This window comes from Bos indicus, chromosome X (genome assembly GCF_029378745.1).
Source record: "Bos indicus isolate NIAB-ARS_2022 breed Sahiwal x Tharparkar chromosome X, NIAB-ARS_B.indTharparkar_mat_pri_1.0, whole genome shotgun sequence".
NCBI lineage: Eukaryota > Metazoa > Chordata > Mammalia > Artiodactyla > Bovidae > Bos > Bos indicus.
In genome coordinates, this window is record NC_091789.1 from 63,201,390 (window position 1) to 63,228,925 (window position 27,536).

At 43.5% G+C, this 27,536-nt stretch overlaps 1 protein-coding gene across 10 annotated transcripts in view; it reads right to left on the bottom strand.

The window, feature by feature from the left end:
* Positions 1-1,144: 1,144 nt before the first annotated feature.
* CHRDL1 (chordin like 1) overlaps positions 1,145-27,536 on the bottom strand; it is a 135,691-nt gene continuing 109,299 nt past the window's right edge. For 7 of the 10 annotated variants that reach the window (XM_070784857.1, XM_070784865.1, XM_019955451.2 and 4 more), the window contains 6 exons: positions 26,892-26,959; positions 19,122-19,290; positions 15,500-15,709; positions 9,687-9,854; positions 7,572-7,661; positions 1,145-3,424 (listed from right to left, as the gene is read on the bottom strand). In XM_070784857.1, the coding sequence (XP_070640958.1) occupies positions 3,294-3,424; positions 7,572-7,661; positions 9,687-9,854; positions 15,500-15,709; positions 19,122-19,290; positions 26,892-26,959 (836 nt within the window). In that variant the 3' untranslated portion in view covers positions 1,145-3,293. The remainder of the gene's footprint in view (positions 3,425-7,571; positions 7,662-9,686; positions 9,855-15,499; positions 15,710-19,121; positions 19,291-26,891; positions 26,960-27,536) is intronic. The other 3 variants (XM_070784860.1, XM_070784861.1, XM_070784862.1) reach the window with 1 other exon arrangement.

Consider the following 27,536-nt stretch of genomic DNA (forward strand, 5'->3'; position numbering starts at 1 on the left):
CCACTATCTCCTGGAGTTTACTCAAATTCATGTCCATTGATGCTATCTAACCATGTCACACATACCCTTTTTAAGGGGCTTCCCCAATAGATCAGAGGGTAAAGAATCTGCCTGCAATGCAGGAGACACAGGAGATGGGGGTTTGATCCCTGGGTTGGGAAGATCCTCTGGAGAAGGAAATGGCAACCTACTCAAGTGTTCTTGCCTGGAAAATTTCAAGGACAGAAGAACCTGTTAGGCTACAGCCCAAAGACTTGCAAAGAGTCAGACAGGACTGAGCAACTAAACACAGTCTCCTTTTCTGACCTTACATAATTTTACATTGCAGATCTCTTGTATGTTGACTTCTGTGATAGCATTAATTTAGCTGGTATTAAGAGTTTGAGGGAATTTAGTCTGGATGGAGTCTTCCCTGGTGGCTCAGATGGTAAAAGCGTCTGCCTACAATGCGGGAGACCCGGGTTCAATCCCTGTGTTGGGAAGATCCCCTGGAGAAGGAAATGGCAACCCACTCCAGGACTCTTGCCTGGAAAATCCCATGGACAGAGGAGCCTGGTAGGTACAGTCCATGGGGTTGCAAAGAGTCAGACATGACTGAGTGACTTCACTAGTCTGGATGGAAATATGTGACAATACTTTTACTTTGTTCCCTATGCAAATTTGCCACGGAGCAGCAGATCAAAATTGAGGCCCTCTTGAAACCCATGTCAATGGCCTTCTGTCCCCAGGCTCTTAAATGTCTTGGCCTAAATAGAAGCCATATATCAATGGCCCTTTTCAGTGCCATGCCATTTTTGAACATTCATGGCCATGAGTAAATGCTCACTATGTACCAGACACTAGTTTAATCACCTAACATGAACTGACGGAATTAAATTTCACTGCAAGATTGCAGGCAAAGGTCGATGGTACCACTATCATCCCCATTTTATAGCTGGGGTGACTGACACAGCTGCTAAGTGTGGAACTGGGATTCAAAACCCAGGTCATCTGACTGCAAAGTTCTCACTCCTAACCATGAGGCTGTAGTGTGAGAGGGGTGTCAGGCTGAGTGTGCAAAAGCCAGGCCCTTCCATCACCAGTTACCCAGCCCAAGGTCTGTGCTGCCCAGAGTCATTCAGTCACATGACATTCCTGCACAGGATTTTTCCAAATGAACTTTTTATTAATTTAAAAATCCAGAAATACAGTGACTACATAAATAAGTACCCTATTTAGGTACATGTCCTGTGAGAAGAGTGAAAGGGTAATACTGTTATGTTATTCTTACTTGTTTACATGAGTTAACTAGAAAATGGCTACAGCTGCTAAGTGGTACTTATGGGCTTTGCTTGTTCCAAGTGTTTATGGTACAAATAAATACACAAGAAGAACCACATCCATTCCTCTCTACTAAGTACAGGCGGCTCGGCCTCTTCTCTCTCTCTGCAACACTCAACATTGGAGGGTTTCTACATTGGCCTCGCCCAGCACCCCAGCTCCTGCTTCACACGGCGCCTGGCCAAGGTGTGTCCCGGCGCCTGCAGGCAACAGTCTATCTAGGGAAGCTCCCTGGGTGTTCCCTTCAGGTTGAGCTTTCAGAGAACACCTGGGTGGGAAGGTTTTGGGGCTGAGTCATCAGAAGGGGAATCACCACTGACTTAGGATCCAGTGACTTGTTTCCATGCTATGGAAATACTGCCACCTCTGGGTGGGAGACAGCAGCTGCTTAATGTTCAACCCCCCCACCCCCACCACTAATACTCTGAATGTCCTCCTTCCTTCCCCTCCCCTCTTCGAGAACAATGTGTCTGAGAGGCTGGTCCCCTGAAGGCCTGGCCACCAGGCCTCTGTGTCTCTTTGATGAGAACAGACTCCTTTATGCCAGGTTGCCATAAAGACTGGACCTTTTACATTTTTCCCTATTGGTGTCAAATAACAAAAAAATGTTCATCTTACCTATGGTCACAGAGTAGGAAAAATGGGATTTCTTGGTCCTTAATATTTAAGTATTCACTAGAGTTCGTCCAGGCCCCCCTGAGGAGATAAACCTAGAGAGCAGGTTTGAGATTCCTACTGTGGAGAATTTATAGTTTTCCCTCAGAATGGATCACTTGGGCTCTGGTATTAGGCTGCAAAGAGACATTTTTGGAGCAGCCCTCACTGGGATCCATGATTCAGGTTCATGCTTGGTGCATGAGAGGAGAATGGTAGGAGGGCTTAGGATAAGGATTGGTATCAGAATCCCCATTTCCCCCAGTGAGCGATAATTCTCCTAACTGAAGCTTGGGAGGACGGAGTCCCTTTGCCAAGTAAAAACCAACTCCTGTAATTGGAGAAGAGAAACTGCCCTTTTAAGAAGCTTCTAGAATTTCATCATTTAACCAAAATTTTTGGACTAGAGAACTATGACTTCAGGACAGTAAATGAGGATTGAGCTGTTAATTGGTGAGTTTTGTCAACTTGAAAACACATGGCTGACCTTGCTGACTTCTAGCAACTCTTTCCTTAAATAATTATTTTCTTTTATGTAGACTCAGTTTCTAAAAGTTTTACTCAATTCTAACTTCTTTATGGAGGTTTAGGGTGAAAAGAGAAGTGGTGCCATAAGGTAAAAGTTCTTTTCCACCTCAGAGTGAAGGCAGCCATGAAATGGTGTTCTTATTCTTTCCCAGAATCGGTGCCATCAACAACCACATCATAGACCCAGGGCACAGCCTTCTGCTCACAACTGCTTATTTATCCTCCTGGGTGCCAACTGCCTCCAAGTTACTTAGGAGTCAGGCAAGGGAAAGAAGGGGAGAGTCTACACTAGTCGTGCCTCAGAATGAAGGCTGTAGTTCAGTATGTGTGCGCGCATGCACATGTGTATGTGTACCTGTGTGTGTGTGAATATGGGAAGTCATTCTAAATTTTAAAGAGAAGAATTTCATACTAATATTTTCTCTGTACTAAAGAACTCCTACTAAGAAATTCCCTTCTCTTTCTTTCACTGGAATAGCTTTCTAGAGGTTTTGTTTACTCTTTAACCTGTAAAGAAATGTGATTCTCCCAGACACTAGAGCAGTGTTGTGGCGTCCTAGCCCTCTTCCTCCCACAGAGAATTCAAAACTCTTCTAGTCTCTTTGGAGGAGATGTTTAAGGGCTGACATACCACTCCAATAAAGGAGCAAGTTATACTGTGCACGGCGTGAATAATTGACTGCATTTGAGTTTGGGGTTTTAGGACACTGTTGACTTAAGCAAAGTAAGCCTGCAGTCCAGCTGCAGCTTAAGTTTTCTTGCTTTCCTCTATCCAATACTGTTTGTCTTGTCTAACAGTGGCCCTTTTCAGACCTTTCCAGGTACAAAACTTTGACCAAATCTTCAAGCTCCGTTCGGCACACACGACTGGAACACATCTGGCTGATCTGGGCTTCTCCTTCAGTGAAGATCTTCCACTGGCCTAAAAGGCAAACACAAAGTGGCCCAGAGACGTGAGAGGAGGGCAGAGCCAACGAGGAACAGAGCTGACGCCCCCATGCCTTCCCTGAATGCTCACGGATCCGCCAGGGGAGCTCGAAGACAGGCCTCACGAACTTTCAGCAAAGCAGACCCTGAAACACTTTCCTGGGGACAGATATGGAACATGGGTCACAGGGTCTTCATTTCAACACACAGCATTTGTCAGAGTCCCAAGAGTAAAACTTAAGTGTTATTCTTGGGATTTTTACAGTCTATTTAGTTAGCATTTAGGACTTGCTTCACCATCAGGTCATTAGCTCTTAGGTGGCAGTAGGTCAAATAAGGCACTTTGGGGACCTGTACCTGGTGCATTCCTGGGGCTTGGCTTACTCTCTGAGGCCTGAATATTAGTTTGGGTTACTTGATTGTTTACTGCTCGTTTCTTTATTCCTGCCACCCTTTGTCAAAAACTCTCCCCTCTCAGTTCCAGTGAAGTGGATGAACCTAGAGCCTGTTATACAAAGTGATGTAAGTCAGAAAGAGAAAAACCAAGAGCGTATATTAACGTGTATATACATATATATATATATATATATGTAAAATCTAGAAAGATGGTACTGATGAACCCATTTGCAATGAAGGAATGAAGATGCAGACGGAACAGACTTATGGACACAGTGACAGAAGGAGAGAGTGGGACAAATGGAGAAGGTAGCATCGACATACATACACTACGATGTGTAAAATGCATAGCTGGTGAGAAGCTGCTGTATAACACAGGGAGCCCATCCTGGCGCTCGTGATGACCTAGGGGGGTGAGAGCGGGGGAAGGGAGGGAGGCTCAAGAGGGAGGAGACATATGTATAATTATGACTGATTTGCATTGTTATATGGCAGAAACCATCACAACATTGTAAAGCAATTTTCCTCCAAGTAAAAAATACATTAAATTACAATAAAAGCACTCTAGATATATTTAAATGGATACTAAATGCTAAGAATGAGAACATAAAAACTTGAAGGCCCTTCGCAAAGAACTGGTAAAATAGTGCTTGCTTTGTCTACTGATATATTTTAGACTGAGTCAATCTTTTTTTTTTAATTGACTTGTCATTAAACTTGATTAGTATATACAAAACAAACAAACAAACAACTCTCCCCTCTGCTTTGTCTTATGCCCACATGCTGGCCTCATCCCGCCCTTAGCAAGCCTCCCCTGCTCCTATGGCTCTGCAGAGAGTTCCAGTATCACATCCACCAGGGGACCCCTCTCTGCTCTGGGTGAACACAACTGCATCCTTAACCCCTTCCAGTCCCTGTTTTCTCCCCCCTCCCCCAGAACTGTCCACATTTCCAATGTGTCCCTACCAACTTCTCCATCCTCCCTCCAGTCATGCTAACCGAGCAAGCGGTTTTGAGCGTGTACCATGTGCTGAGCGCTGGAAACCACTGGATGTCTCTGAACCATCCCTTTTCTAACTTTCCCGGTCCCTCCGGGGCATGATTTTCCTTCCCCTGCTATTATCCTGCTCTGGCAAATAGGCTTCCTAACAAAATGCCCACCTGCATACCCTCATCAGTCTTCCTTTCATCCCCATAATGTTGCCACTTGGAGAACCTCTTGTCCAAGGTCAGCAAGCTCGTCTTAATCCAGAACTGACATTGAACCTCTTTTCTTTCTCTCACCACAGGAGATCATGTCCCCCCTTCCTTATAGTCTCCCATCTTGCTGCTCCTCTCTCACTTGGATTCTTCACTTCTCCCTAGTCTCTCAGATTTGATGGGAAAGGGGAGATGGGTCATGTAAGAAAGCAGCTTCCATCGAAGCCCTGCAGTGCACCAGAATCTGACAGGCACATTATACACAGGGTCAGGCTTGCACTTCTCTGTCCCCAGGTGACCCTGCAGGATCATCTCATCACTCACTGCCTTCAGTTGCACACAGAGGAACACATCATCTACCTCCATTATACACCCGCTGTGTGTAATTATACACCCAACTGTGATGGGAAGAGTTTGCTTAAATCATCTTCCAAGTGCCCCAGTGCCTAGCACAATGCCTGGCTCACAGTATGAACAAAAATATGTTCTCTGAAATTAATTGATAATTTCAAAAGTCACATTATTGATCATGGGATCCTAGACTCTGCCTCCTTTATTCCCGACTCACAGGAACTTCCAACTCCATTTGAATTCTCCTACCGTCCAGTTAGTTGTCTACTCATCTCCCGCAGAATAAACACTTGACCTTACCAATCCTATGTCCAGCTGCCTACTGGAAAACTCTCCTCAGATGGACTTCAAACATGTTCCAAATAAAACTCATTTTTTTTTTTTTTTACCAATTTTCATTCTCCAGTTTCCTACTGGTGAATGGTATTACTCTACATTCAATCTATAAAGTTGCTAATATTGGAGTCATTCTAAACTCATTTCTCTCTTTGCTCCTGATCTTGATGGTGTAACTTCCACCCCTCACAGGGACACCTCCTCCTCTGTCTAACTGACTTAATACAGTCTAACAGCTTCCTACAGACAATCACCAGCTCTCTCGCTAGAAACCCACTTTCCACCCTATATAGCAAGTACCACTTTCTGAAATCCAGATATGAATGCATCATTCACTTGCTTAAAAACCCCTACTGGGGTTCTCTGGTCTGGAGATCAAGTACAACTTCTTAGTGTGGCATATATATCAATTTGCCAACAAAGATCCATCTAGTCAAAGCTATGGTTTTTCCAGTAGTCATGTATGGATGTGAGAGTTGGACCATAAAGAAGGCTGAGCACCAAAGAATTAACGCTTTTGAACTGTGGTGCTGGAAAAGACTCTTGACAGTCCCTTGGACTCTAAGGAGATAAAACCAGTCAATCCTAAAGGAAATCAATCCTGAATATTTATTGAAAGGACTGATGCTGAAGCTGAAGCTCCAGTCCTTTGGCCACCTGCTGTGAAGAGCTGACTCATTGGAAAAGACCCTGATGCTGGGAAAGACTGAGGGCAGGAGAAGGGGGCGACAGAGGATGAGATGGTTGGGTGGCATCACTGACTCAACGGCCATGAATCTAAGCAAGCAAAGACAGGGAAGCCTGGTGTCCTGCAGTCAATGGGTTCATGAAGAGTCGGATGTGACTGAGCAATGGAACAACAACAACTGGCTTCTTTAGAATATGGCTTCTCAAAGTCATACATGCTTAATAAATGCATCTGAGAGCCAAGAAACATCTTTCTAAGGCACCATCTTCATACACTTGATACACTGTGTATAAGTTTGCAGCAAGTACCCATGCTCCTTGCCTGCCATCTCAACTCACTGGCTTCTTCCAGGCCCTCTACTTCCTGCCTCCAGCTTGTCTCACCTTTCTGTGCAACCCATGTGGCCTTTGTGATTCTTCATCACCCACACCCACATTTCTTGTTTGCTCCTGTCTGAATCTTCTCTTAGGATGTACCCTCTCCTTGGACTGATTTCCTGACCTGTTGCCCAGTCACACCCTTCTCTTTCAAAACCCACCTCTTCCCTGAATAAGCACACCTGGCTCTCATCTCATTGTTTTTCACAGTTTCCCCTGAACACTTAGGTATTTAACTCTTCAGAAGTATACTAATTCATAATGAACGCACTTGCATGTTCTGTCTCACCCATTAGAATTCCCAATGGATAGAAATTCTGTGCCTTTTATTCCTTTAGAAGGCCTCTCACCCCTCCCCGCACCTCCCACCCTCCCCGGTGCCTAGCAGGATCTAGTTCCAGGCTCCACCTAGCCTAGAAAGCCTACGGAGAATCGCTAGTAAGCTTGAGTGCTTTTAAAGACACATGACCACCCAGGGCAGTTCCAAGGAGTCAAACAGAACTTTGAGACAACCCAAGAATCGATATGCAGTCATCTTCTCTCTCTCTCTCAGCCCCACCAGTGAGGTCATAGCTTTCCAGATGTGAGGTCTCCACATCTGGATAGGCCAGACCTCGGAACCTCTCAAGACGCTGGGTTTCATAACCCAGAGGAGAGAGAGAGAATAGTCTCTCTAAAGTTGATGTGGAGCATTGCTCCTGTTCAGTGAGAACACAGCCGGTACTTCAGCTGGGGAGACAAGACGTGGAACACTAGATGTGTTTTCCAAGGAGGTGAAGACAGTTGTCACTTACTCAGCGTTGTCCTGGTCACCAGCTTGAAGTGATGGAGTTCCTCAAACATCCTCTTGGAGATCTTCTCAATATGGAAGTGCTGGAGGATGCCTGAGGCCAAGCGAAAAATCAGGCAAGTGGTCAGGTGCTATCTGGAATTAGCAATGCTGTTTTCTGCTTGAGCTAAGCATATCATCTCATTACTGGGGCTTAGGAGTCTCGAGCTGGGCTGTGTAATGTGCTTAACCAGGAACTTGGTTGACTCGAGGGTTATCATTGACTGCTTTTGTTTTCTTGGCTCACTGACCTTCCCCCTGGTTCTCCAGAGGATGGAGATAAGGGAGACAGAGCTGCTGACCGTGGGACCCTTTCCTGGGGAAAGCCACGGGGAATCAAGCATGGGTGCTGGTTGGAGTTTCTGTAGCCCAAGGCAGTATTAGACATTCTGCCCTTGACCCCAGTCTGAGTTGGCTATGTCCCTGCCAAGCCACTGGGCGGTCCCCCTGGCTCAGCAGTGAGAACTTGAAGCAGGCTTTGCACATGGGTCATTTGTGTAAATGGAGAAGCCATCCCACTTCCTAAACTCCCCAGAAGGCATATTTTCCTTTGGGAAACAATCATAGCTCCTTTTGCTTTCCCTTATAAAAATGGGCAGAGTGAAAATAACCGGGCTTCCACAGTCTCAACCTTGCCCAAATAGCTTTCATCAGAATAACATGTGAACAATAGAAAACTGCCTTGCAGTTAAGAAGCAATGTTACCAGTCCACTTAAATAATCCTCCAGAGGTCTACAGGGAGCAGCGGACATGGAACCTGGGTTTTCCTCTGTCCAGCATGCACAGATCTTTGATGACCCAGTGTTGTGTACAACAGGCTCTTTAGAGGTGATAGTAACCAGTTGAAAAGCATCCACACCTCTCTGTAGGGCAATGCCAGTAGGGGAGCCAACAGAACAGTGCTTAGTCCTGGTGACTAAGGAGCTAAAGAGTTAAGAGATGGCAAACCAACATTCCTAGGTCAAAAGCAAAAATAAACAGTGCTGAGCCTTATATGTGTGTTCTAGCATATTTTTAAAGGGGTACAGAGAAGTTCCTGTTCTTTTGAGAAAGAAGGGAGACAAAAAAAGGTCCACAAATACTAGAGCAGTTGTTCCTTAAAAGATGGGTCTAAGTACTGCCTGTAGCAGCATCATCCGACTATTTGTTAGAAACACAAGTGTTTAGATACTCCCCTTGGCTGACTGCACTCAAATTTCTTGGATGGGGCAAGGTAGCTGTGTCTCACTCTAGCACCCTGCGTGATGCTGAAACATACTCGAGTTTGAGCACTCTTGAGCCTTAGGTGGGATCCAGTTGCAAAAGGATGTGCATTATTTCCAAATTGAAATGTCACCTCTACACTTGGATTCCTTGAAAACTTGACCAGACTAGATCAGCCTTAGTCTTGTAGCTATGGGATGATTTGAATAGATGTAGGTTCACAATGAACAGAACGTAGCTTTCTTGGGTAGTCAATGGGAGTAATCAGGAAAGGAATGGGACCTCATGCCTGGGATTGCCACTCCAGTGAGACTATAATTTTCTTGAGGCAAGAGGTCTCAGTATGATTCGAGACTCTGCTTGGCACTGAATGAATGCATTTTCATGTTTGTTGAGCTTCATCTTGGAAACAATAGTAGATTACATTTGGGAAGTTTACAATCCCGGCTGTACACCAGAATCACCTGTGGAGCTTTCTGAACAAACCCTTAAGCCCATCCCTACTCCTGGACAATTAGTCAGACTCTCTGTGGGTAGGATCAGGCATTTGGTATATAAAAACCTTCCCAGATGAGTCTGATGTGCAGCCAGGGTTAAGAACCACTCCTCCAGCCTTGGTTGTGTGAGAAAGACAACAAACCCCTATGGTCAATACTTACTTTTTAGCCCAGGACACAGTTAAAGGGCACAATAGCAACTGTGTGAGTCATGTGTTCATTTCTAAGCAAATGGGAAATCTTCTGACTGAAACAGGGGAACAGGTTGAAGAAATCGAAGATGAAAAACGAAGATGACCCTTCCTCTCCTTCCCTGTGTCCCCCTTACAAAAAAAAAATAATAAAAATAATAACAAGAGATTAATGTCGTCTGGCTCACCTTTTCGAATGGTCCAAACGTGGACCTCTACCTGAGGTGGTCTCTCTGTCTCCAGTGCTATTTTTCTGGTGGTCTCCCCGTCCTCCATGAACACAGACTCATATACAGGCATTGTTTCTTCTCCACAAAAGTAGCCTTTGCTGTCAAAGCTTTGGCCCGGAAGTTCTTCTGGAATCAGGAAGTGAGTAGAGATTTGTCATGGTTTTCCAAAAGTCAGAGCAAACCTCTGCATTTATGTAGTCTCAGCATTCACAGCACTGCACAAGCATCAAAAGTGGACAATCTACAAGGACATTCCTACAGGGATAGAAATCCCACCAACATTTCACTGCCCCTGTAACAGTCACTAGATCACAAAAGAGCACATGACCTTTAAGTCCACGTGATGACAGAACACTGGCCCCAAACCCACAATGGATCCACCATCACTTGAAAAGTGGAGCTTCATGAAGAGCAAGAATGTGACCAGATACAAAAGTGCTGGGCACTTAAGGGAACAGAGGATTTTCCATGCTTGGTCAGGATCATGGTTGGCTTTGCTCAGTGTTGCCAACAGAGACCCAAGGAATGGGCTGATGGAAGGCCTCAGTTAACTTCCCTAACATCATTTAGGTATACTTGGAAAACATTTATGACACTCATTTATGAGCATATACTTGCCCAAAGGATCTATCCAAATAGGGCTGACATTTCTGAATGCTCTTTGATTTGTTTTCAAGGGGAATGCTAATACCGGCTCAACACCGGTGCCAAAACCTAGATGTCAGATTAGTCATATGTGCACTATGCCAAATGAACGGTTGGAAGACACAAAAAAGTTGGTCAAATCCCTCAACTGTGGATCATTTAAAGTATAAACTAAATTGTTGGATTTCAACTTCCAGGCATAGGGATACCAGCCCCCTCACTCCTCCTGCTCTATGCTCCCCTTTCCTCAGCCCCCTACCAAAAGAAGTTGCCCTTGGTTGGTTATCAGTGAGTTAAGTTCTTACTGGCCTTGTAATGAACACCCTCCTTGGCTCTGTATTTAAAGTGTAACGCTCAAATCAGGAACAACAAAGAAAAGCTGAGGACACCCTGACAGATTTTGAATATGTGCAGAAGCCATCTGTAAGAATATCTGATGAAACCATTGGGTGTTGAGTGCTTTGGACCCGTGACTCTAATTAGGGGGATTCACTCTTACCCAATCAGACGCATCTGGACTAGAGTTTGTATTCAAATTGCTATTGCATGTCTCTTGCTGACTTGATTACCTCTCCCATTCCCACCACCATTTGGGCACTATAAGGACAAAATCCTAGTCTTCTCTGGGTGATTCCAGGTTGTACTACACAATTTGCAGATTATCCTAGAGTCAAGCTTACTTTCCCCTTTTGTCTTTCTTTTCAGTAATTTAATTACTTGGTGGGCTGGTCTTTTTTGGTGAAATGCTAGGTAATTAAGGGATGTGTGCTAGCACTTTCCAAATGAGTGGAGGGGGGAAGAGGTCACGGAGTATACAGGAACCTCTGTATATCAATTACCAGCTTTAGAATGAGAGCCTGGTTCATGTGTTAAATCCTGCTCACCAGCTATAGCTATAACTGCCCTAAGAAATCCATGAAGGGACTGCAAGTACCTACAATATGCTAAAAATTTCTCCCAGTGTCCTGAAAAGTCAGCCTGTCCCACAACCCCTCCCCTCCAAGAGCTCAATTTACTCACTACAAGGGATTGACAAACAAAAAAATCCATTAGTGATTCATCCAGGCTGGCACATGAAAATATTAAGAGTAAATAAACAGACTGTATCTTTGGAACTACCTGCTTGGCAACCTCTTCATTCCACACCCTTCACTTCAAGGTGCTTCCTGATCACTGCGTGTTCACCTACTTTCATTTCTTTCCAGGGAAGCATGACATGCCTGAATTCATTTCTGGCCATTACCACTTTCCACGAGAATGTTCATGTCCTGAGCTCTCCAGAACTAAGAAACCATTCCTTATGGAAGTGGGGATGACTGACACAGGAGATGTATCAGTATTATCCCAGCCCAAGAAACACGCTTGAAGTTTTAAGCTTTTCCTGCTATAACCCAAAAGGAATGTGTCATTATGGGAATTTTGGGTACTGGGGTGGTATGGCGGAGTTGAGAGTGAGTTGGGGAAACTTCAGGCAGTAGAAGTCCAATACAACTCCGAAGATGGCCACTGATACATAAAGCAAGGCCAGCCTCCACCAGAGCAAAGAGACAGAGAGGTGAAACTCACATCCTACATTTTGGCCTTGCTTTGTTACTGGAGGGCCCTGCAATTGTTTGTTCTAAGAAAATTTTTGACTGAATCATTTGCAAATTTTCTCTCTTTTCTGTTCTCAGCATGAATAACTGAATTTACTCTTCTTTCTTCTGTCAATCTCTTCCCTGCTCACTCCTTTATTCCTTTTCTTCTGTGTTCTGTGTCATTGTCTAAGAGGCTGAGGATGTCATGACCTTGCCTTTTTCACCCCTTCACATCATTCAGGACTCTACTCAACATCATTCTTCATAGAAGCTGACCATTACCCGTCTTTTGAAAATGCTCCACCCTGCCAGTCCCATTCACCTGATCTTTGTGTTTTTTTTCTTCCCAGTACTCAGCACCACAGAAAATTACCTTATTGTTTTGTGTTCATTCTTTCGTCTCCTGCCAGGATGTAAGGAGCATTGCTGGCAAGTAGCCTGCATCTGTCTGCTTTATCTCCCTATTCTCAGTGCCTGGAACCATGTCTTGCACACAGTAGGCACTGAATATGTGTTTCCAGATTGCATGCTGCATGACCAAGTGCATGCCCCTTGAGGCTCTGAAGTCACCTCTGTGGCTAGAGACTCTTGGAGGGATACATGACTATCAGAGGAAACTTAAAATTCACAGACACCTGTGTGTGGCCCACTGAGGGCAGGTGGCAGAATGGGACAAGACACTCTCTCCTCCATGTTGCCCAGTAAGTCTGCCATCTCTACATGTCTGAGCAGTGCAGGAAAGTGGGAAAAGCCACTCTTCCAGAGAAACAGGTTTAGTCAATAAGACTCTTTAAGATATTGTCAATTGGGATTCTGAGAGCAGTTTTAAAAAATAAAAGCCTTTATTTCTTTTTCTAGTTATAAAAGTCATACACATTTACTGTTGAAAATTTAGAAAATGCAGATAAACAAAAAGAAGAAAATAAGAATTGCCCATCATCCAGTCACCCTAAGATGGCCACTGCTACATTCTGCCATATGTCCTTCCAGTTTTTTTTTTTTTTTTTGGTCTAAGAATATTATCAATGCTATTCATTAACACATGTAGTGGGATCATAACTACATATTCTTTTGTAGCTTGTTCTTTGTACTTAATAGATGTATTGTAAGGATATTTCTGTGCCATTAAATCTTGTTCTATGGTAATTTTTAATGGCTGTATAATACACCACAGTGCAGATGTACTGCAATTTATTTAACCATTTCCATACTGGTGGACTTTCAGGTTGTTTCTAATATTTCACTATGGTAAACAGCACTGCAGTAAAAATCCTTGTTTGTATATATCTGTATGTCTCTGATCACTTTCTTTGAATTTCTAGTAGAACTGCTTAGCCAGAGAGTGTAAGGTGGGACACATGTACACCCATGGCTGATTCATGTTGATGTATGGCAAAAACCACCACAATATTGTAAAGTAATTAGCCTCCAATTAAAATAAATAATTTTTTTTTAGAAAAAGATAAGCATAAAGATTTGAATAAATGCCACTAATCTGAAACGCAACACTTGTTCTGTGTCCTGTGCTCACATCCTTTTGACTCCTTCCCTCTTATTTGAATCACCTACAACCATCCAATCCTAACCATACAAAGAAATGGGATTTGGTTTGAAGGTGTGAGATTCAAATTGGAATATTATATAGCGGGAGGGTTTAACTTACCTGGGTAGTCTAGGTAACTATTAATTTGTGTCTGAAATTATCTTGTTCTATTACTTTTACAATTCTAGGTGTTAGACCCTTGACAGGAGAGAACACTGTATTGGTGGACCTACTTCTAAGTGACACTAAAAGGCTTGGGGTTCCAGTTAGATCGTAAACTTGGAAGTTATAAGGTCATAGTGGCTGGGTGGCCGCCACGTTCCTATCCGCAGAATGTGCTCTCTCCCTGTCCCTACTAAGTATCTCTCATCATCAACCTTAATGCTCCAATCCTCCACTTCATATCAGATAGCTCCTGGCCTTCCTATCCACACATTGCCCCCTGTTCACTTTGGAAGATGAAGGTTGTTACATTAAGAAAGATTTTGTTTGTGCTATAAATCAGTGCTCCTCAAACTTTAATGAGCATTGGAATCACCTGGGCAACCTTGTTAAAATGCAGTTGGTCTGGGGTGGGACTTGAGAACTTGCCTTTCTAACTAGCTCCCAGGCACTGCTGGTCCAGAAATCATACTTTGATTAGCAAGACCATAAACCAACCGGAGCCTCCAGCAGTGGTTCCCAAAGTTGTCTGCAAATTACAGACAAGAAGGCCTGGGGGTCTTCTAAAATTCCAAACCCCAAGCTACACCTCAAATGACTTAAATCATAATCACTGGGGATGAGACATAGGTATTTTTAGAAGCTCTCTGGGGGATTCCAAGGTGCAGAGAAGTTTGGGAACCATTGGCCTACATGAAGATGCTCAAAATACATATATACATTGACTAAGTTCGTGTTTACCTGCTACTCATGAGGAATTGCCTAAATTGAATAAATGATTTAACTCTTTGCCTACATTTTAAAACATTTGTTCTTTTTTTTTTTTTTTGAATCTATGTTTACAATAATGCTTTGCAGGTAAACATAAGAAATGACAAATTCATGTGCCTGGAAGTGACTAATTCACTCAGTCCTAGAATGTTAGAGCTGGGAAAGCCATAAGAAATCTTTTCTAACTCTCTCACTTTATAGAGAAAGAAACTGAGGCTCAGAGAGGTGAAGTGACTCATTCTAGGTACACAGGAAACCAGTGGCAGAGCCAGGGCCAGAATGCTTGATTACCAATCCAGTACTCTGTCAACCCCAATACTATGGACTGTGTTTTCCTCTAGCTCATGTGTCAAAACCACCATTTAACTAATCGATTGCCTTTATTAAAACAAACAAACAAACAAACAAACACTTCACATCTTCTACTGGCCTGGAAAGAACAATGGGCTGGAAGCGACCTGGGTTCCAACCTTGGTTTTATTTTCTATTTCTGTGACTGTGGGCAAGTCACTTCACTTTATACACCTTAATTTTCTTTTCTTTAATAGAGAAATGATAATATCATAGGATTTTAGTACTGGTAGGAAGCTTGGATATCAACTGATCTGGCACATTTCCAAAGTCACACAGCAGCTTAGGACCAGAACCCACTCTCCTTCCACTGTACCTCATCCATTTCTAGTCCTGTCTGCAAAAGAAAATGGAGGTAATTGTGCTTTGACAAGTTAAATGGTGATATTAACGGAGGCGGCTATTGTCCTTCCTAATAATCACAACAACCTAACTTCTCTAGGATTTAGAAAAGCAAGGTTTAAGTTCAGTCCTTATGGCTACATGGGTTCAGAGGTGTGGTAGACACAAGCAAATCCCCAGCCAATTTCTGGTAAGTCAGTGTCTTCCAAGCACCCACCTTATCAGCTCTTCAAAAGGGGAGCGAATGTAGCTCCTTATTAGCAATTAGTAGCACTATTACTGTTACAATTACATGGCAGGTTTCTGATGCTCAAAGAACATTGAGGATGACTATGTGGGGAATCTTGGTCAACCAAAGGCAGGGCTTCCAACCAACGCACCTTTTGCCTTTTTACCTGGACACACCTTGCAGCACTTTCCGTCTATTTTTTGAGGATACTTGCAGGGGTATCGATTGGGGCAGTGGATTTTCTTGCACTCTTGCTTGGTGACATTACAAGTGCACAGCACACACTCCACAATGCCAAATGCCCGGAGGTTTGGGTGCCAGGACTCGCCATGGGAATAGGTCTTTCCATTGGAAACACACACTGGAAGAGAACGCAGGACTGGAAATTAAAGGCTAGGGAGCTGAAATGGGCCCCTGTACTCAGAACCCAAGCCCTGAACCCCTTAAGACATCAAGCATCCTTCATTCTTGTTGTGGCCATAGAGATAGGTTCACAGAGCAGCTTCTGTAACCAAAAAGAGCGTGGGCCTTGTTCCACTGTCAGCAATTATTCCAGATCTTCAACAGGTCTCTGGATGCCCACAAGTGCCTGACACACAGTAGGCCATCAATAAATATCTTCTAAATGGAGGAATGAATGGATGCATGAAAGCAGAGTTCTGTGTGTCCTGGGTGTCTGATAAGGAACCTCCTAGAATGCTGCATTCAGACCTGCAGTTCCATAGAGGACTGGGATGGCCCAAGTGGATGTGCTTCTAGGGATGAAAATCTCCCAGGAAGGTTTGTTGCCCGGGGAGGCTAGAAGCAAACACTACTGCTCTTCTCAAAGTGCCGAGTTTTTCCAGATCCCGAAGCAAATCCCTTCAGGTCAAATGCTATGAGAATCTGATCTAGTAACACAGGTGGGTATGGAGAGTAATAGTGCTAGCTTACTCTCTGACATGGGAAAGAAAGTGCTGAGACAAGATTGAGAGGGAAAGGACCCACCCCTCCTGGGTAAATGGTGGAAGGTAGCTTTTTTTGCCTCTAATCTTCTGGTAACATCCCATCTCTTCATAGTGGCTGTAGAGATTTGGCTACAGTGAATCACTGCCTGCCCTCCAGCTACCTTTTGGTGATCTCACATTTATTGAGTGGAAGAGAAGTCACCAGCTCCATGTTATTTTTTTGGGGGGTGGGGCTTGTAAGAACAAGCATTTGGGCTGCAGGCCGTGGGGCCTATGAAGGGAAAGCGTCAGAGGAACAACCTTCAGTGCAAACCAACCAAAACATATCTGACTCCTAAGGTAAGGCACGGAGCTACGCTCTGATGTAAGACCTGCCCATGCTGCAAACAGAGAGGTCTGAGAATGAGTTCTCTCCTTTTGGAAAGTGCTGAGACATTCTGGAGATTTCCAGCCATGACGGGGACTGGGTGTGTTTCTCATTATTCCCATCACCTCATCATACCCGGGGAGACCTGTAGGCACTGAAATCAACAACATCTCTAGGGTGGGTCCTATCACTTAAGGCGGGGCAAGGGTGGGAGAAGGAGCCCCACTTGGGGCGTTTCTAGGAACTGACTGATTTGGCTGCAAGACAATGGCCTCAGAAGGATGACTCACTGGGCTATTTCTTTCTCTTCAAGTCCACTGGGTCACATTAGGAAATATGGATGATGTTGGCTGCCTTTTCCTATCCTCTGTAAGAGCTGTTCTAGTACTAGGCACTCTAACAGGTCAATCTATGTAAAGATTTCAAAGACCCTAAACCAGAGAGGAACCGAATTACAGAAAGATAAAGTGAGGATGGAATCACAGGACAAGATGGACCAGATGTGTTGTTCTCTCTCCTGTCCATCCCTCTTCTCTCTCCTCTCCAGAGAGTGGCATTCCCTTCTGGACAATGTGATCACGTGGGTGCAGACTCTGCTTCAGGAAAACTTAGGCTGGACCCAAGAATGATGGGGTCTTATTGTTTCTCCTCTTGGGGTCTAGCAAGGGACAGAGGAGATGTATCTCAGAGGAGTATGCTGTCAGCAGAAAGGACAGAAGCACGGCAGGCAGGACCCACAGTGATGGAGAGCCAGGTTACCTCTCCCTTAAACATTTGGACTAGGGGAATCATCCAGACCAGGTGAGAGCCTACACACTGAAAGTAATACAGTGAGATCGATTCTCTAGGGTAAAACACAGCCTTCTCCTCACCAACAAATTCTCAAGATGATTTTGAGTCATCCAGCTGGGGTGTTGGGAGTTGGAGGTAGGCACAAGTGACTCTCCAATGAACTATAATAGAAAAAGGTCAGGAGAGAACGGCTGAGTCCAAATTAATGGCGGTAACGAATAAATGTAAACCAGCTGGGGCTTTTGTAGGACATGGAGAAATGAAGGGATGAGCCTCTGCCCTGAAAATGAAGAGGTCTGTGGAAATTATGGGATTTAGGATTTTTCAAAGCCCATTTCCTCTCCTGTTTTTTAAGACTTTGAAATTCTTTCAGAGCAAATGGAATCTATTCAAGGCAATTTAAGATTGAAAATCAAACTGCATCTTTACCTAAACTCCTCCTTTAGTAAATTCATATCAGAATGCCTTGGAATTTCAAAATAATAAATTTCAAATCAAACCCAGATCAATAGTAAATATTTCCAATTCTGCTAATAGATCACCATTTTTTATTAAGAGTTTTATTTTGAATGTTCTTCTTTTAAGCCTCTTAGTTTCAAAAGCAATTAATTTTTTTTAAAAATCTGTAATCTGAAATTTACATCTAACTAGTAACAGATGTGATCAACTAGCTTTGGCCTGACTAGCTTTGTTGAAATTTATAGTAGGGGTTCTTTTAACGGATTGTTTTTCACCCATGTTATTCAATCATTCGGTTTAATAATTTATTACTTTTAACCCATTCAGAGAACTGTCTTTGATTTTTCTTTTAAAGGAAACAAAACATGTTTGTGGTTTCATAATAAGGAACCAGCTGAGCTTGTGCTCTGATGAACTGGTTGACAGGATGCCTAGAAAAGTAAGAAGCAGTCAATTATTTGATTGAATTTCTCTCCCCACCCCACTACTGGTGGGGTAGGGAGGTGCGGTGCAGGGTCTCAGTGGAGAACTATGTGCAGGAGGGAATGGGGCTGTGGATTCGTGTGGGTGCCTGCTGTAGTCAGCTGGTCATCTGAGTGGGCTACACAGTGGTACTAACCTAATCAGTCTGCCTGTGGCTCAGCCAGGAGGTTTCTGGATTTCTCAATGGATTACTCATTTCTAAGCATAATCTCCTCCTATGAATTAGAATCCCTGCATGTGGAGCCTGGAATAAGTACCTTCAACAAGAGTCCCAGGAGAAGCTGGGGCAACGAGGGGTAAGAATTGCTATTTCTAAGGTTCGGATGAGAAATTTAGAAGCGTTTAGAGCTGAGTACCTTTGAAGATTGGGTGTTCGGGTGGAAAACCAACCACCTTTCATCTTGTTAAAGCCCCAGTGAACTTTCCCAAATGACTTTCAACCCCCAGGGGCATGGGATAAAATGCTGGATGGTGCATTAGATTCACAGCTTTCTCACCTTTTGTCCTTAAGGACAGATATGCCTGAAATATAAACTATGGCCCTTGGACTGACAGTCCCCTGGAGCTGCTTGTCCACGCTGGCATGGTAGACTGGATGGTAAGTGATCCATGTGGGAATGTCTGATATGCACAGGATAAAGGGTCCTTTCCTAGCTCCAGCCCTCCAAAGACTGGGGCCGCTGAGGCCCCGACTGGGTGTGGTACCAAAGAAGCCTGTCCCTTACCTTGTCCATGCTTGTGTTTGTTATTGATGACGATCTGCACGATGGTCCCCGAGGCTTGCTGCGAATCCATGAGTGCTCCCCGGTGACTTCTGGCCCCGGGAAAGCGGGGCAGACCTCCAGCCTGTCGGCTCGGTGGAGGATCATACTGTGAGCGGTGGTAAGAATGCCTCTGTGAAATGACAAAAGGACAAACTCAGCCCCCTCCGATTCTGCCCATGAGGAGACCAAGACGAATCTAGTTACCTTAGAGGTTGTTTGATGAGTTTTGGTGATGAGCTCTAATCTTAACTCCATGTCCACCCAAACCCAATAGAGACATTGGGATGTGTAGGATGAACAACACGGGTAGCTGAGATGTCTCTCTCCTTGTAGGAGACTGGACTAGATTCACAGACTAGCCTCAAGGGAGAACATAATCCCCCAGGGTAAAGTATCTTTCCTGTTCCCAAGAATCTCACCTTTGGGTTTAAGAAGTTAGATTGTTGCCTGCAATACAAGGCAGAGTGTGATAGAGGCCAAAGGCCAAAGGATAAGGATAAAATGCTGTGTAAATTAAGACCAAGACAGAGAACTTGTAGTCGTGGAGAGTTTGTGACCTGGGCCATGAAGGGTAAGCAGACTTTTTACAGGCAGACTTGGTGAGGAATATTTCAGGCAGAGATTTCCAAGTTGAGAAGGTGTAGCAGAGAACATAGAATCCATAAAAGGGAACAGTTGGAGGATAACGTTCCAAAAGTGGGTTAGAGCCAGATCATGGAGGACTTGAAATGACAGGCTAAGGGGCGAGGACTTTATTTGGTAGGCAATAGAGGTGAGAGTATAGAAGTCTTTCAGGGATTTTCTTTTTAAGTATGGGGGGGTGGGGGAAAGCTGTGTTTCAAAACACTGAGTCCTGATAATGTGTAGGGTGAACTGGATAGGAGGAAGAGGCAGGAGGCAAGTCTCATCTGGATAAGAGGTACTGACATGCAGGCAGATGCAGGCAATGAGATGAGGTCACACAGCAGGGCACAGATACCCCAGACGTTTTATGGACAGAAGCATTGATTGTGTAGGATGATACTAGAATGTCAGCTCCAGAGGTGAAGACTTTGCTGTATCCACCGCTGTATCTCCAGTGCCTTAAAATAGTCTCCAGCCTCTAGAAGGTGCTCATCAAAGCCTTGTTGAATGGATCAAGGAAAGCTGCAGTCCCTCATGAAAGCTTAGAGTCTTGTAGTACAGATGACTCCATCACTGCTCTTTCAGCAAGGGTTCAAGACACACGATGAGTCCATATTCTGCTATGCATCCCTCATCCAGGAGATGAAGTAGAATAGGGGTAGAGGAGAATGGAATGGACATAGGCTACAACCTTAAGGCTTAAAACCAAATAATAGTGTGTTTTAGGGGTAATTGTCAGGGGTAAGAGAAGGGGGATCCCCTGAAAGAACCAGGCAATTAAAAAGGAAGATCCTTATATTCAATGACAGAAATATCAGGGAACATTGAGATGGTAGTTATGGGGTCCCCTGACCCCACCATCCCATAAAACATTTATTATAGTTATGCTCTATAGATACATATGTAGCAAATTTAGCTTTGGGAATTATTATTACTCTTCTGGTTAGGGGGTGGGAAGGCCTTGGTGGGAGAAGGAGAGAGTGAATAGGAGCTGGAGTAAGAGAAAGAGAACATTAATTTTATATCCAAGAAAAGCCCATGCTGGTACATTGCTATAAAAACTTACACAATAAGAATTTACATCAATTTATTATCATGCACACAGACAGTATTCTCAGTGCAAATATTTTTCATTCCCACAATGGCTCATATGTCTTTTTCTGCCACAATCAACTCACATTCCACAAAGGCCATTACAGACTGTTCTGTCCTTTCTAGAGTTTGGTAAAGTTTTGCCAAAGGAATACAGTTGCCAAAGAGAGGACAGTTTAGCTGGTGGGTGTCCTACTGATGCCGAAACGAGGGGGTTCAATGGGGCTAGAATTTGAGAGAGAAGATTGCTGACCCAGGATAAGCTGCAAGTACAAGGAGTTCTTTGATTCATGTGGGCAAACACAAAATGAAAAGCTCGGTACCAGGGACTCAGAGCCTGGACATATGATAAGGGTAGAAAAATGATTCATGACACACACACACAAAAACCTCAGGAGTTTTGATCAGAGGCCAGCCCAGCTCTCTCCAAACCTCATCTCTTTTAAGACTTGTTTTACAGACAGAGAAACTGAGGCCAAGAAGAAGAGGGACTTAATCTGGGGCAAGAGTGAAGACCGAGTTTTGGGAGATGGCAGAAGAGTGGGAGAGCAGGGCAGGAGAGAGGAAGGCTAACAGGAGGGGGACGTGAGAGAGATCATATCTGGTTAAGCTCAGGAGTCCACAAATATTTGCTTAAAAGCTGCTGCAAAGAAAAATTCTCTCCTATATAGAAGTCTGCTACAGCATTCACAACCACACACACCACTGGTCTCTACCTTGGCTGCACAGAGAATCACCTGGGGGAGCCGTAAAAATACTGATCCCACCCCCAGGGATTCTGATTGAATTGGTCTGGGGTAAGGCCTGGGCAATGAGATTTTTAGACACTCCTCAGGGAACCATAATGTGAAGCCCAGGTTGAGAATCACTGACATAAAGGATCTTCTGTTTTGGCCCCAGGGTAGGGGTGGTGATGTGTGATTTTGATTTAGGAGTAATGGTTCTTTAAGAGTCCTTCCCTTGAACAAAGGAAAGAGGCTTACCAGAGGCCTGTCTGACCTGGGAACTTAACAGGACGGAGAAAGAGGCATTAACACCTTGGAGTTGTAAGTGAAATTGGAGCTTATCTTTAAAACCAGTCTTGAATAATAGGCTGCTTGAGGAAGCAGGTCAAAACCAGTTAGGTAGAAACAATCACAGAGCGAGGCTTTGTTTTCTTCTGCTCAATATTTTGGTATTATTTGATTTACTGACTTGCAGGATTGACAAATATCTTGGGCTTCTGAGCTGGCTGTTACACAGTTCTTTCCGGGTGTTGGAAAATCCCCCGCCATGGTAGAAGCTACCCGGGAATTTCTTCTTGGCTTGTTCCAGTATCTAAGATATATGGGCTTTTTTTGGCAGAGACAGGAAACATGAAAGTGTAGAAATGGCCTTGGAAATGCCTTCATGTTTCTGTGTCTGTGCTACAGTTTTGCAAGTGCACTCACTGTGTGTGCTAAAGAATCTGCCTGCAGGTTCGATTCCTGGGTCGGGAAGATCCCCTGGAGGAGGACACAGCAACCCACTCCAGTATTTTTGCCTAGAGAATCCCATGGACAGAGGAGCCTAGCAGGCTCCAGTCCATGGGGTTGTAAAGAATTGGGCACGACTGAAGCAACGTAGCATGAAAATGCAGGAAATGGCAACCCACTCTTGGGGTATTCTTGCCTGGGAAATTCCATGGACAGAGGAGCCTGGCAGGCTACAGTCCATGGGACCAAAAAGAATCAGACACGACTGAGGATGCGTGCACACGCATCACTGGGGAAACCGGGTAAAGTGTACACACCATCTCTCTGCGTTATCTCTTACAGTCGCAAGTGAGCCTACACAGAAAAAAAGTTTAATGTGAAAAATGTTTCTGAATGTATTCTAATCCACATAGCCACAAGCACATGACATCTTAGTCACGAGTAACCTAGTACTATCCCCATCTGGGAGACACTCAGGCCAGTTTCCTATCCACAGCACTGTTCTGACAATGTGAATGGGACACGGATTTTTATGTGCTTCACATTGTTTGTATGCCAAATTCTTTCAGTTTTGCTAAGAATTGGTGATGGTAAATCTCTGAGTAATCTATTGGGGGCAAAATCAGAGTTTGGCTGTTGTCCAAAACAAAATTATGCTTGCTTTCATGTTTTGGCTTTCCACACTATGGCTACTTCTTTCTACTCACATACCACACACACACACACACACACACACACACACACACACTTCCCCTGATGGAACAAGGACCAGTTTATATAAAGTTAAGAGCTGGAAATCAAACGGAAACCATTTTAAGTTTTTACAAAGGAGTCATCACTGAATTGCAGGTTCTCCTACTTGTGCATTTTGTAAAACTTGGTAAACTGAGGGTTTTCAGCCCACTTGGCAAAATAAACCAATCAGCTCTGTTTCTGTTGACCCAAGGTTGTGATGGTTCCCTGGGAATAGGAACAGTCTACTAAAGAGCACCGTCTACTGAATCAGAAATGTGTTGTTGGGACTTCCCTGACAGTCCAGTGGTTAGGACTCCAAGCTTCCAATGCAAGGGGCATGGGTTCCATGCCTTGTCAGAGAACTAAGATCCTAAAAGCCACATAGTGCAATGCCAAAAAAAAAAAAAAAAAATCCCACAAAGAAGGAAATGTGTTGTTAGGGTTGCCCTTCTTTCCCTCCCATGGGCCTGCAAAGGGTATTCAGAAGGGATTCTCTTACCTTCTATTAAGTTTGAAGAATTTCTCTCTGATTTGGGAGAAATTTCTATAAATCAACATTAAGGAATGGTCTGCCCTCCATCTTTACAACATACACACATACATTTCACTCCACCTTCCATGCCCATTCATTCAACACATATTTATTGGGTGCCTACTATGTGCCAGGTACATACTTTTCTGTTACTACAGATGCTATTTATTATTTAAATCATATCCCACAGTATCTATCCCTTGTAGAACAAAGGAAAATATTTATTTATAATAAAGTGGAACCATCTGGACATGCTGGCCTACCAGGCCCAAATATTTGTTTCTAAAGATAGGTCTTGACCTCCTTTGAAAATTTATAACTCTTTCAAGGTCCTGCCTTCTACATTTGACCTTTTTAGCTATGGGAAGTATCGGATTAAGTCCAGTTCTGTGACTAGCAGTTTAAGAAGAACAATAAAATGAGGCTGAAATACAACGATGGAGGCAGGGCTAGCCTGTGATGAAGTCAAGAAGAAATGAAAATTAATGGCATTACTAGCAAAACCACCGAGTGGGCCACAGTGCTTAGTGTTGGGGGCTAAGGCACCCAGCTTAAGGTGACTGAGACCTAAATTTGGCTTAGAATGGCATCTGGTTGGCAGTGACTAACTTAGCTACTCTCAATATCATACCATGATAAAAAAAAAAAAAAATTGGGGCTGAGAAAAAAGTGAAGTTCACAACACAGAACAGGGAGACTGATATCCTCTCCTATCAGGATCTGGAAGGAATCTCACTTAGTATAAAGCTGGTATATTGCTGGATGGAGAAAATCCTTCCTTGGGGTCTATAGGAACCCGCAAACTGAAAAGCCCACTCTCTCTTGCAGGAATGCTGTTTTTTCAAGACATCCAGAGTATTCTCCACTCCACCCACAAATCCTTCTTCACTCATTTGGAAACAGGAATGTCTTGAAAAGAATATGACCTCGCAATAAAACAAATGCAAATCCTTTAATCTCACTGCTGAGGGCGTTGGCAAGCTGGGGACATGAAGTCAGAAGTGGCACATGTGATGACCTTTGCCACACTGAGATGTTGTGTTGGTACTCATTATTTTATTAGGTCCTGGATCAACACCTTCTCCACACCCTCATGATTCTTGGGCCTGACCTATAATTCCTTACCGTATATACAATGTCTGTTGAGAACTAATTCCTAAAATTTTCAAAATCGTTTAAATTTATTACAAAACTAATTCATGCTCATTGAAATATATCAAATAATACAGAAGATACAACACAAAGGTGGCGCTAGTGTTAAAGAACCCACCCACCAATGAAGGAGACCTAAGAGGCACTGGTTCCATCCCTGCGTTGGGAAGAGCCCTGGAGGAGGGCATAGCAACCCACTCCAGTATCCTTGCCTCAAGAATCCCAAGGGCAGAAAAGCCTGGTGGGCTATAGTCCATGGGGTCTCAAAGAGTTGGACACAACTGAAATAACTGAGCATAGAGCATGCACGCAGCTTTCTTCCTGCCCACTTGCACCCCTTTGAGAGTATCACTCTTAATACCTTGGTATATAATCTTCTAGATCTTTTAATATGCATTTACATATGTGCACAGACAATTTTTACAGAAGTAAATGACAGTATACATTGTATCCTGTTTGTTTGTTGTTGTTGTATGTTGTATTGTATATTGTTTGTTTACAGACTGTATCTTGGCGCTCCCTCCACTTTACTGCCTTTTGATGTTCAGTACCACATTCTTTTTAACAACTGTATGATGTCCCATAGGCTGGGTTTATTTAACCAAGCCCCTAGAGATAGCCTTTAGGCTGTCTCCTTTTGTCTTGCTTTTATGAAAATAATTCTACATTGACTGCTCTGTTTACTTCTATTGTGGGCTTCCCATGTGGTGCTAGCAGTAAAGAATCCGTCTGCCAATGCAGGAGACACAGGAGATGTGGGTTTGATCCCTGGGTCAGGAAGATCCCCTGGAGGAGGAAATCGCAACCCACTCCAGTATTCTTTCCTGGGAAATCCCATGAACAGAGGAGCCTGGTGGGCTACAGTCCATGGGGCTGCAAAGAGTCAGACACGACTGAAGTGACTGAGCACACATACTTCTATTGTAGAAGGGTATGATGAATAGGTGAGCCCATCCTTTGGGCATAGGTACCTTGGACATGTTCACATAAACCCTTCCCTAAGTCGTAGGCTCCCAGTCATACAGCTGGAAGAGAGGAAGGGTAGCAGCCAGATTCCCTTCCTCTACCTGCAGCATCTTCTCGTTTTCCCTCTTGGTGCTAATCTCAAAATAACTCTTAGGAGTGGTCATCTCTCTCTATGTATAGTCATAGCATCTCTTATTCCTTTTTATTTTCAAATAATTAACAAGAAAGAAACCCTCCAATAAATATATGTTTAAATACAGTGACACTCCAATTCTCTAAAAATCAGCAAGGGAGATGGTCCAGTTCAAATGATCTATCATATTTTGATAATAAGATTCTTATTTTGTACTTTTTGTGCATTTTTTATGAAATTAAAGATTCTTTAAATTCTACAATGCTTTACCATTTTCAAAAGTTGCACACTCATGATTTCATACAATCACATATGGACTCTATATATAAAGTCCCAAAATATGATAGATCATTTGAACTGGACTATCTGCCTTGCTGATTTTTAGAGAATTGGAGTGTCACTGTACTTAAACATATATTTATTGGAGGGTTTCTTTCTTGTTAATTATTTCAAAATAAAAAGGAATAAGAGATGCTATGACTATACATAGAGAGAGATGACCGCTCCTAAGAGTTATTTTGAGATTAGCACCAAGAGGGAAAATGAGAAGACGCTGCAGGTAGAGGAAGGGAATCTGGCTGCTACCCTTCTTCTCTTCCAGCTGTATGACTGGGAGCCTACGACTTAGGGAAGGGTTTATGTGAACATGTCCAAGGTACCTATGCCCAAAGGATGGGCTCACCTACCTTGCAATCCCACAGAAGGTCCTCACTGTTGAGCTAGGGGTAGTGATTTGCCTTCCTTACAGAAGACAAATATTTGGCAAGTCATCCTGAAAGGATGACTTCTAATTTAGACGAAGGGTGCCTAAAGGCTGGGCTATGATTTTTTTGTATTCATGTCCTGGCCTCGGTTACCAATTACACAACACACTTAAATGGTTCCAGGTTGGTGATGATGGCATTCAAATTTCTGAGGACAGGGATGAAAAATGGTGTTAGAGATAGGTCCTTTTATGGAATTGCTGGGACAGTAGCCATGGAGGGAGGGCAGTCTGGCCTGATGCTGTGAAGTCTTGAATTATTTGAGCTATTCACACTTACTGCTTCTCTGTTGGCAGGTTGCCTGAAGATATCACCATCAGAATGTTCCCACGACAATTCTCCATCCCCTGTTTATGAAAAAGAAATAATCATATATACATAAAAGGGAAAAATATCACCCTTGTGACCCAGTAACCCTTTGGGTTCTATGATCCCAAAGTTCTTTAGACATTGTAGCCATTGTGGCTTTCTTTGAACAGCAATGCTGAAAGACTTCTGCCTGGGTGTGCCTCATTTTTCAAGACAACTTCAAAGAAAGTTGCCACTTTCTAAAATAGACCATCCAGCAATATTACACAGAATTTGGAAAATGAAAGGGAAAATCATCACTTTCCACTGTAATATAGCCATCATCGTCACTTCTGCTTATTTTATTCCGAAGACAGTTAAGTATTTTACAGGTCATATTCAACTTGTGTTTAAACTACGCTTAAAGAATGAGAGTTTTGTGAATTTGGTCTGTCATGATTTGTTAAATTCACCATTATGTCTCTAAGAAGGTACAACTTGATCTGAAAGTTAACGTAAAACTTGCTGTGGTTGGAGTGTTTACACAACCCATATCTTCTATTTTTGCCTGAAACACCTTTCTCTGGGTCTCCACGACCCAAGTTTTGAACAGTGAACCCCTATCATTTTAGTTGC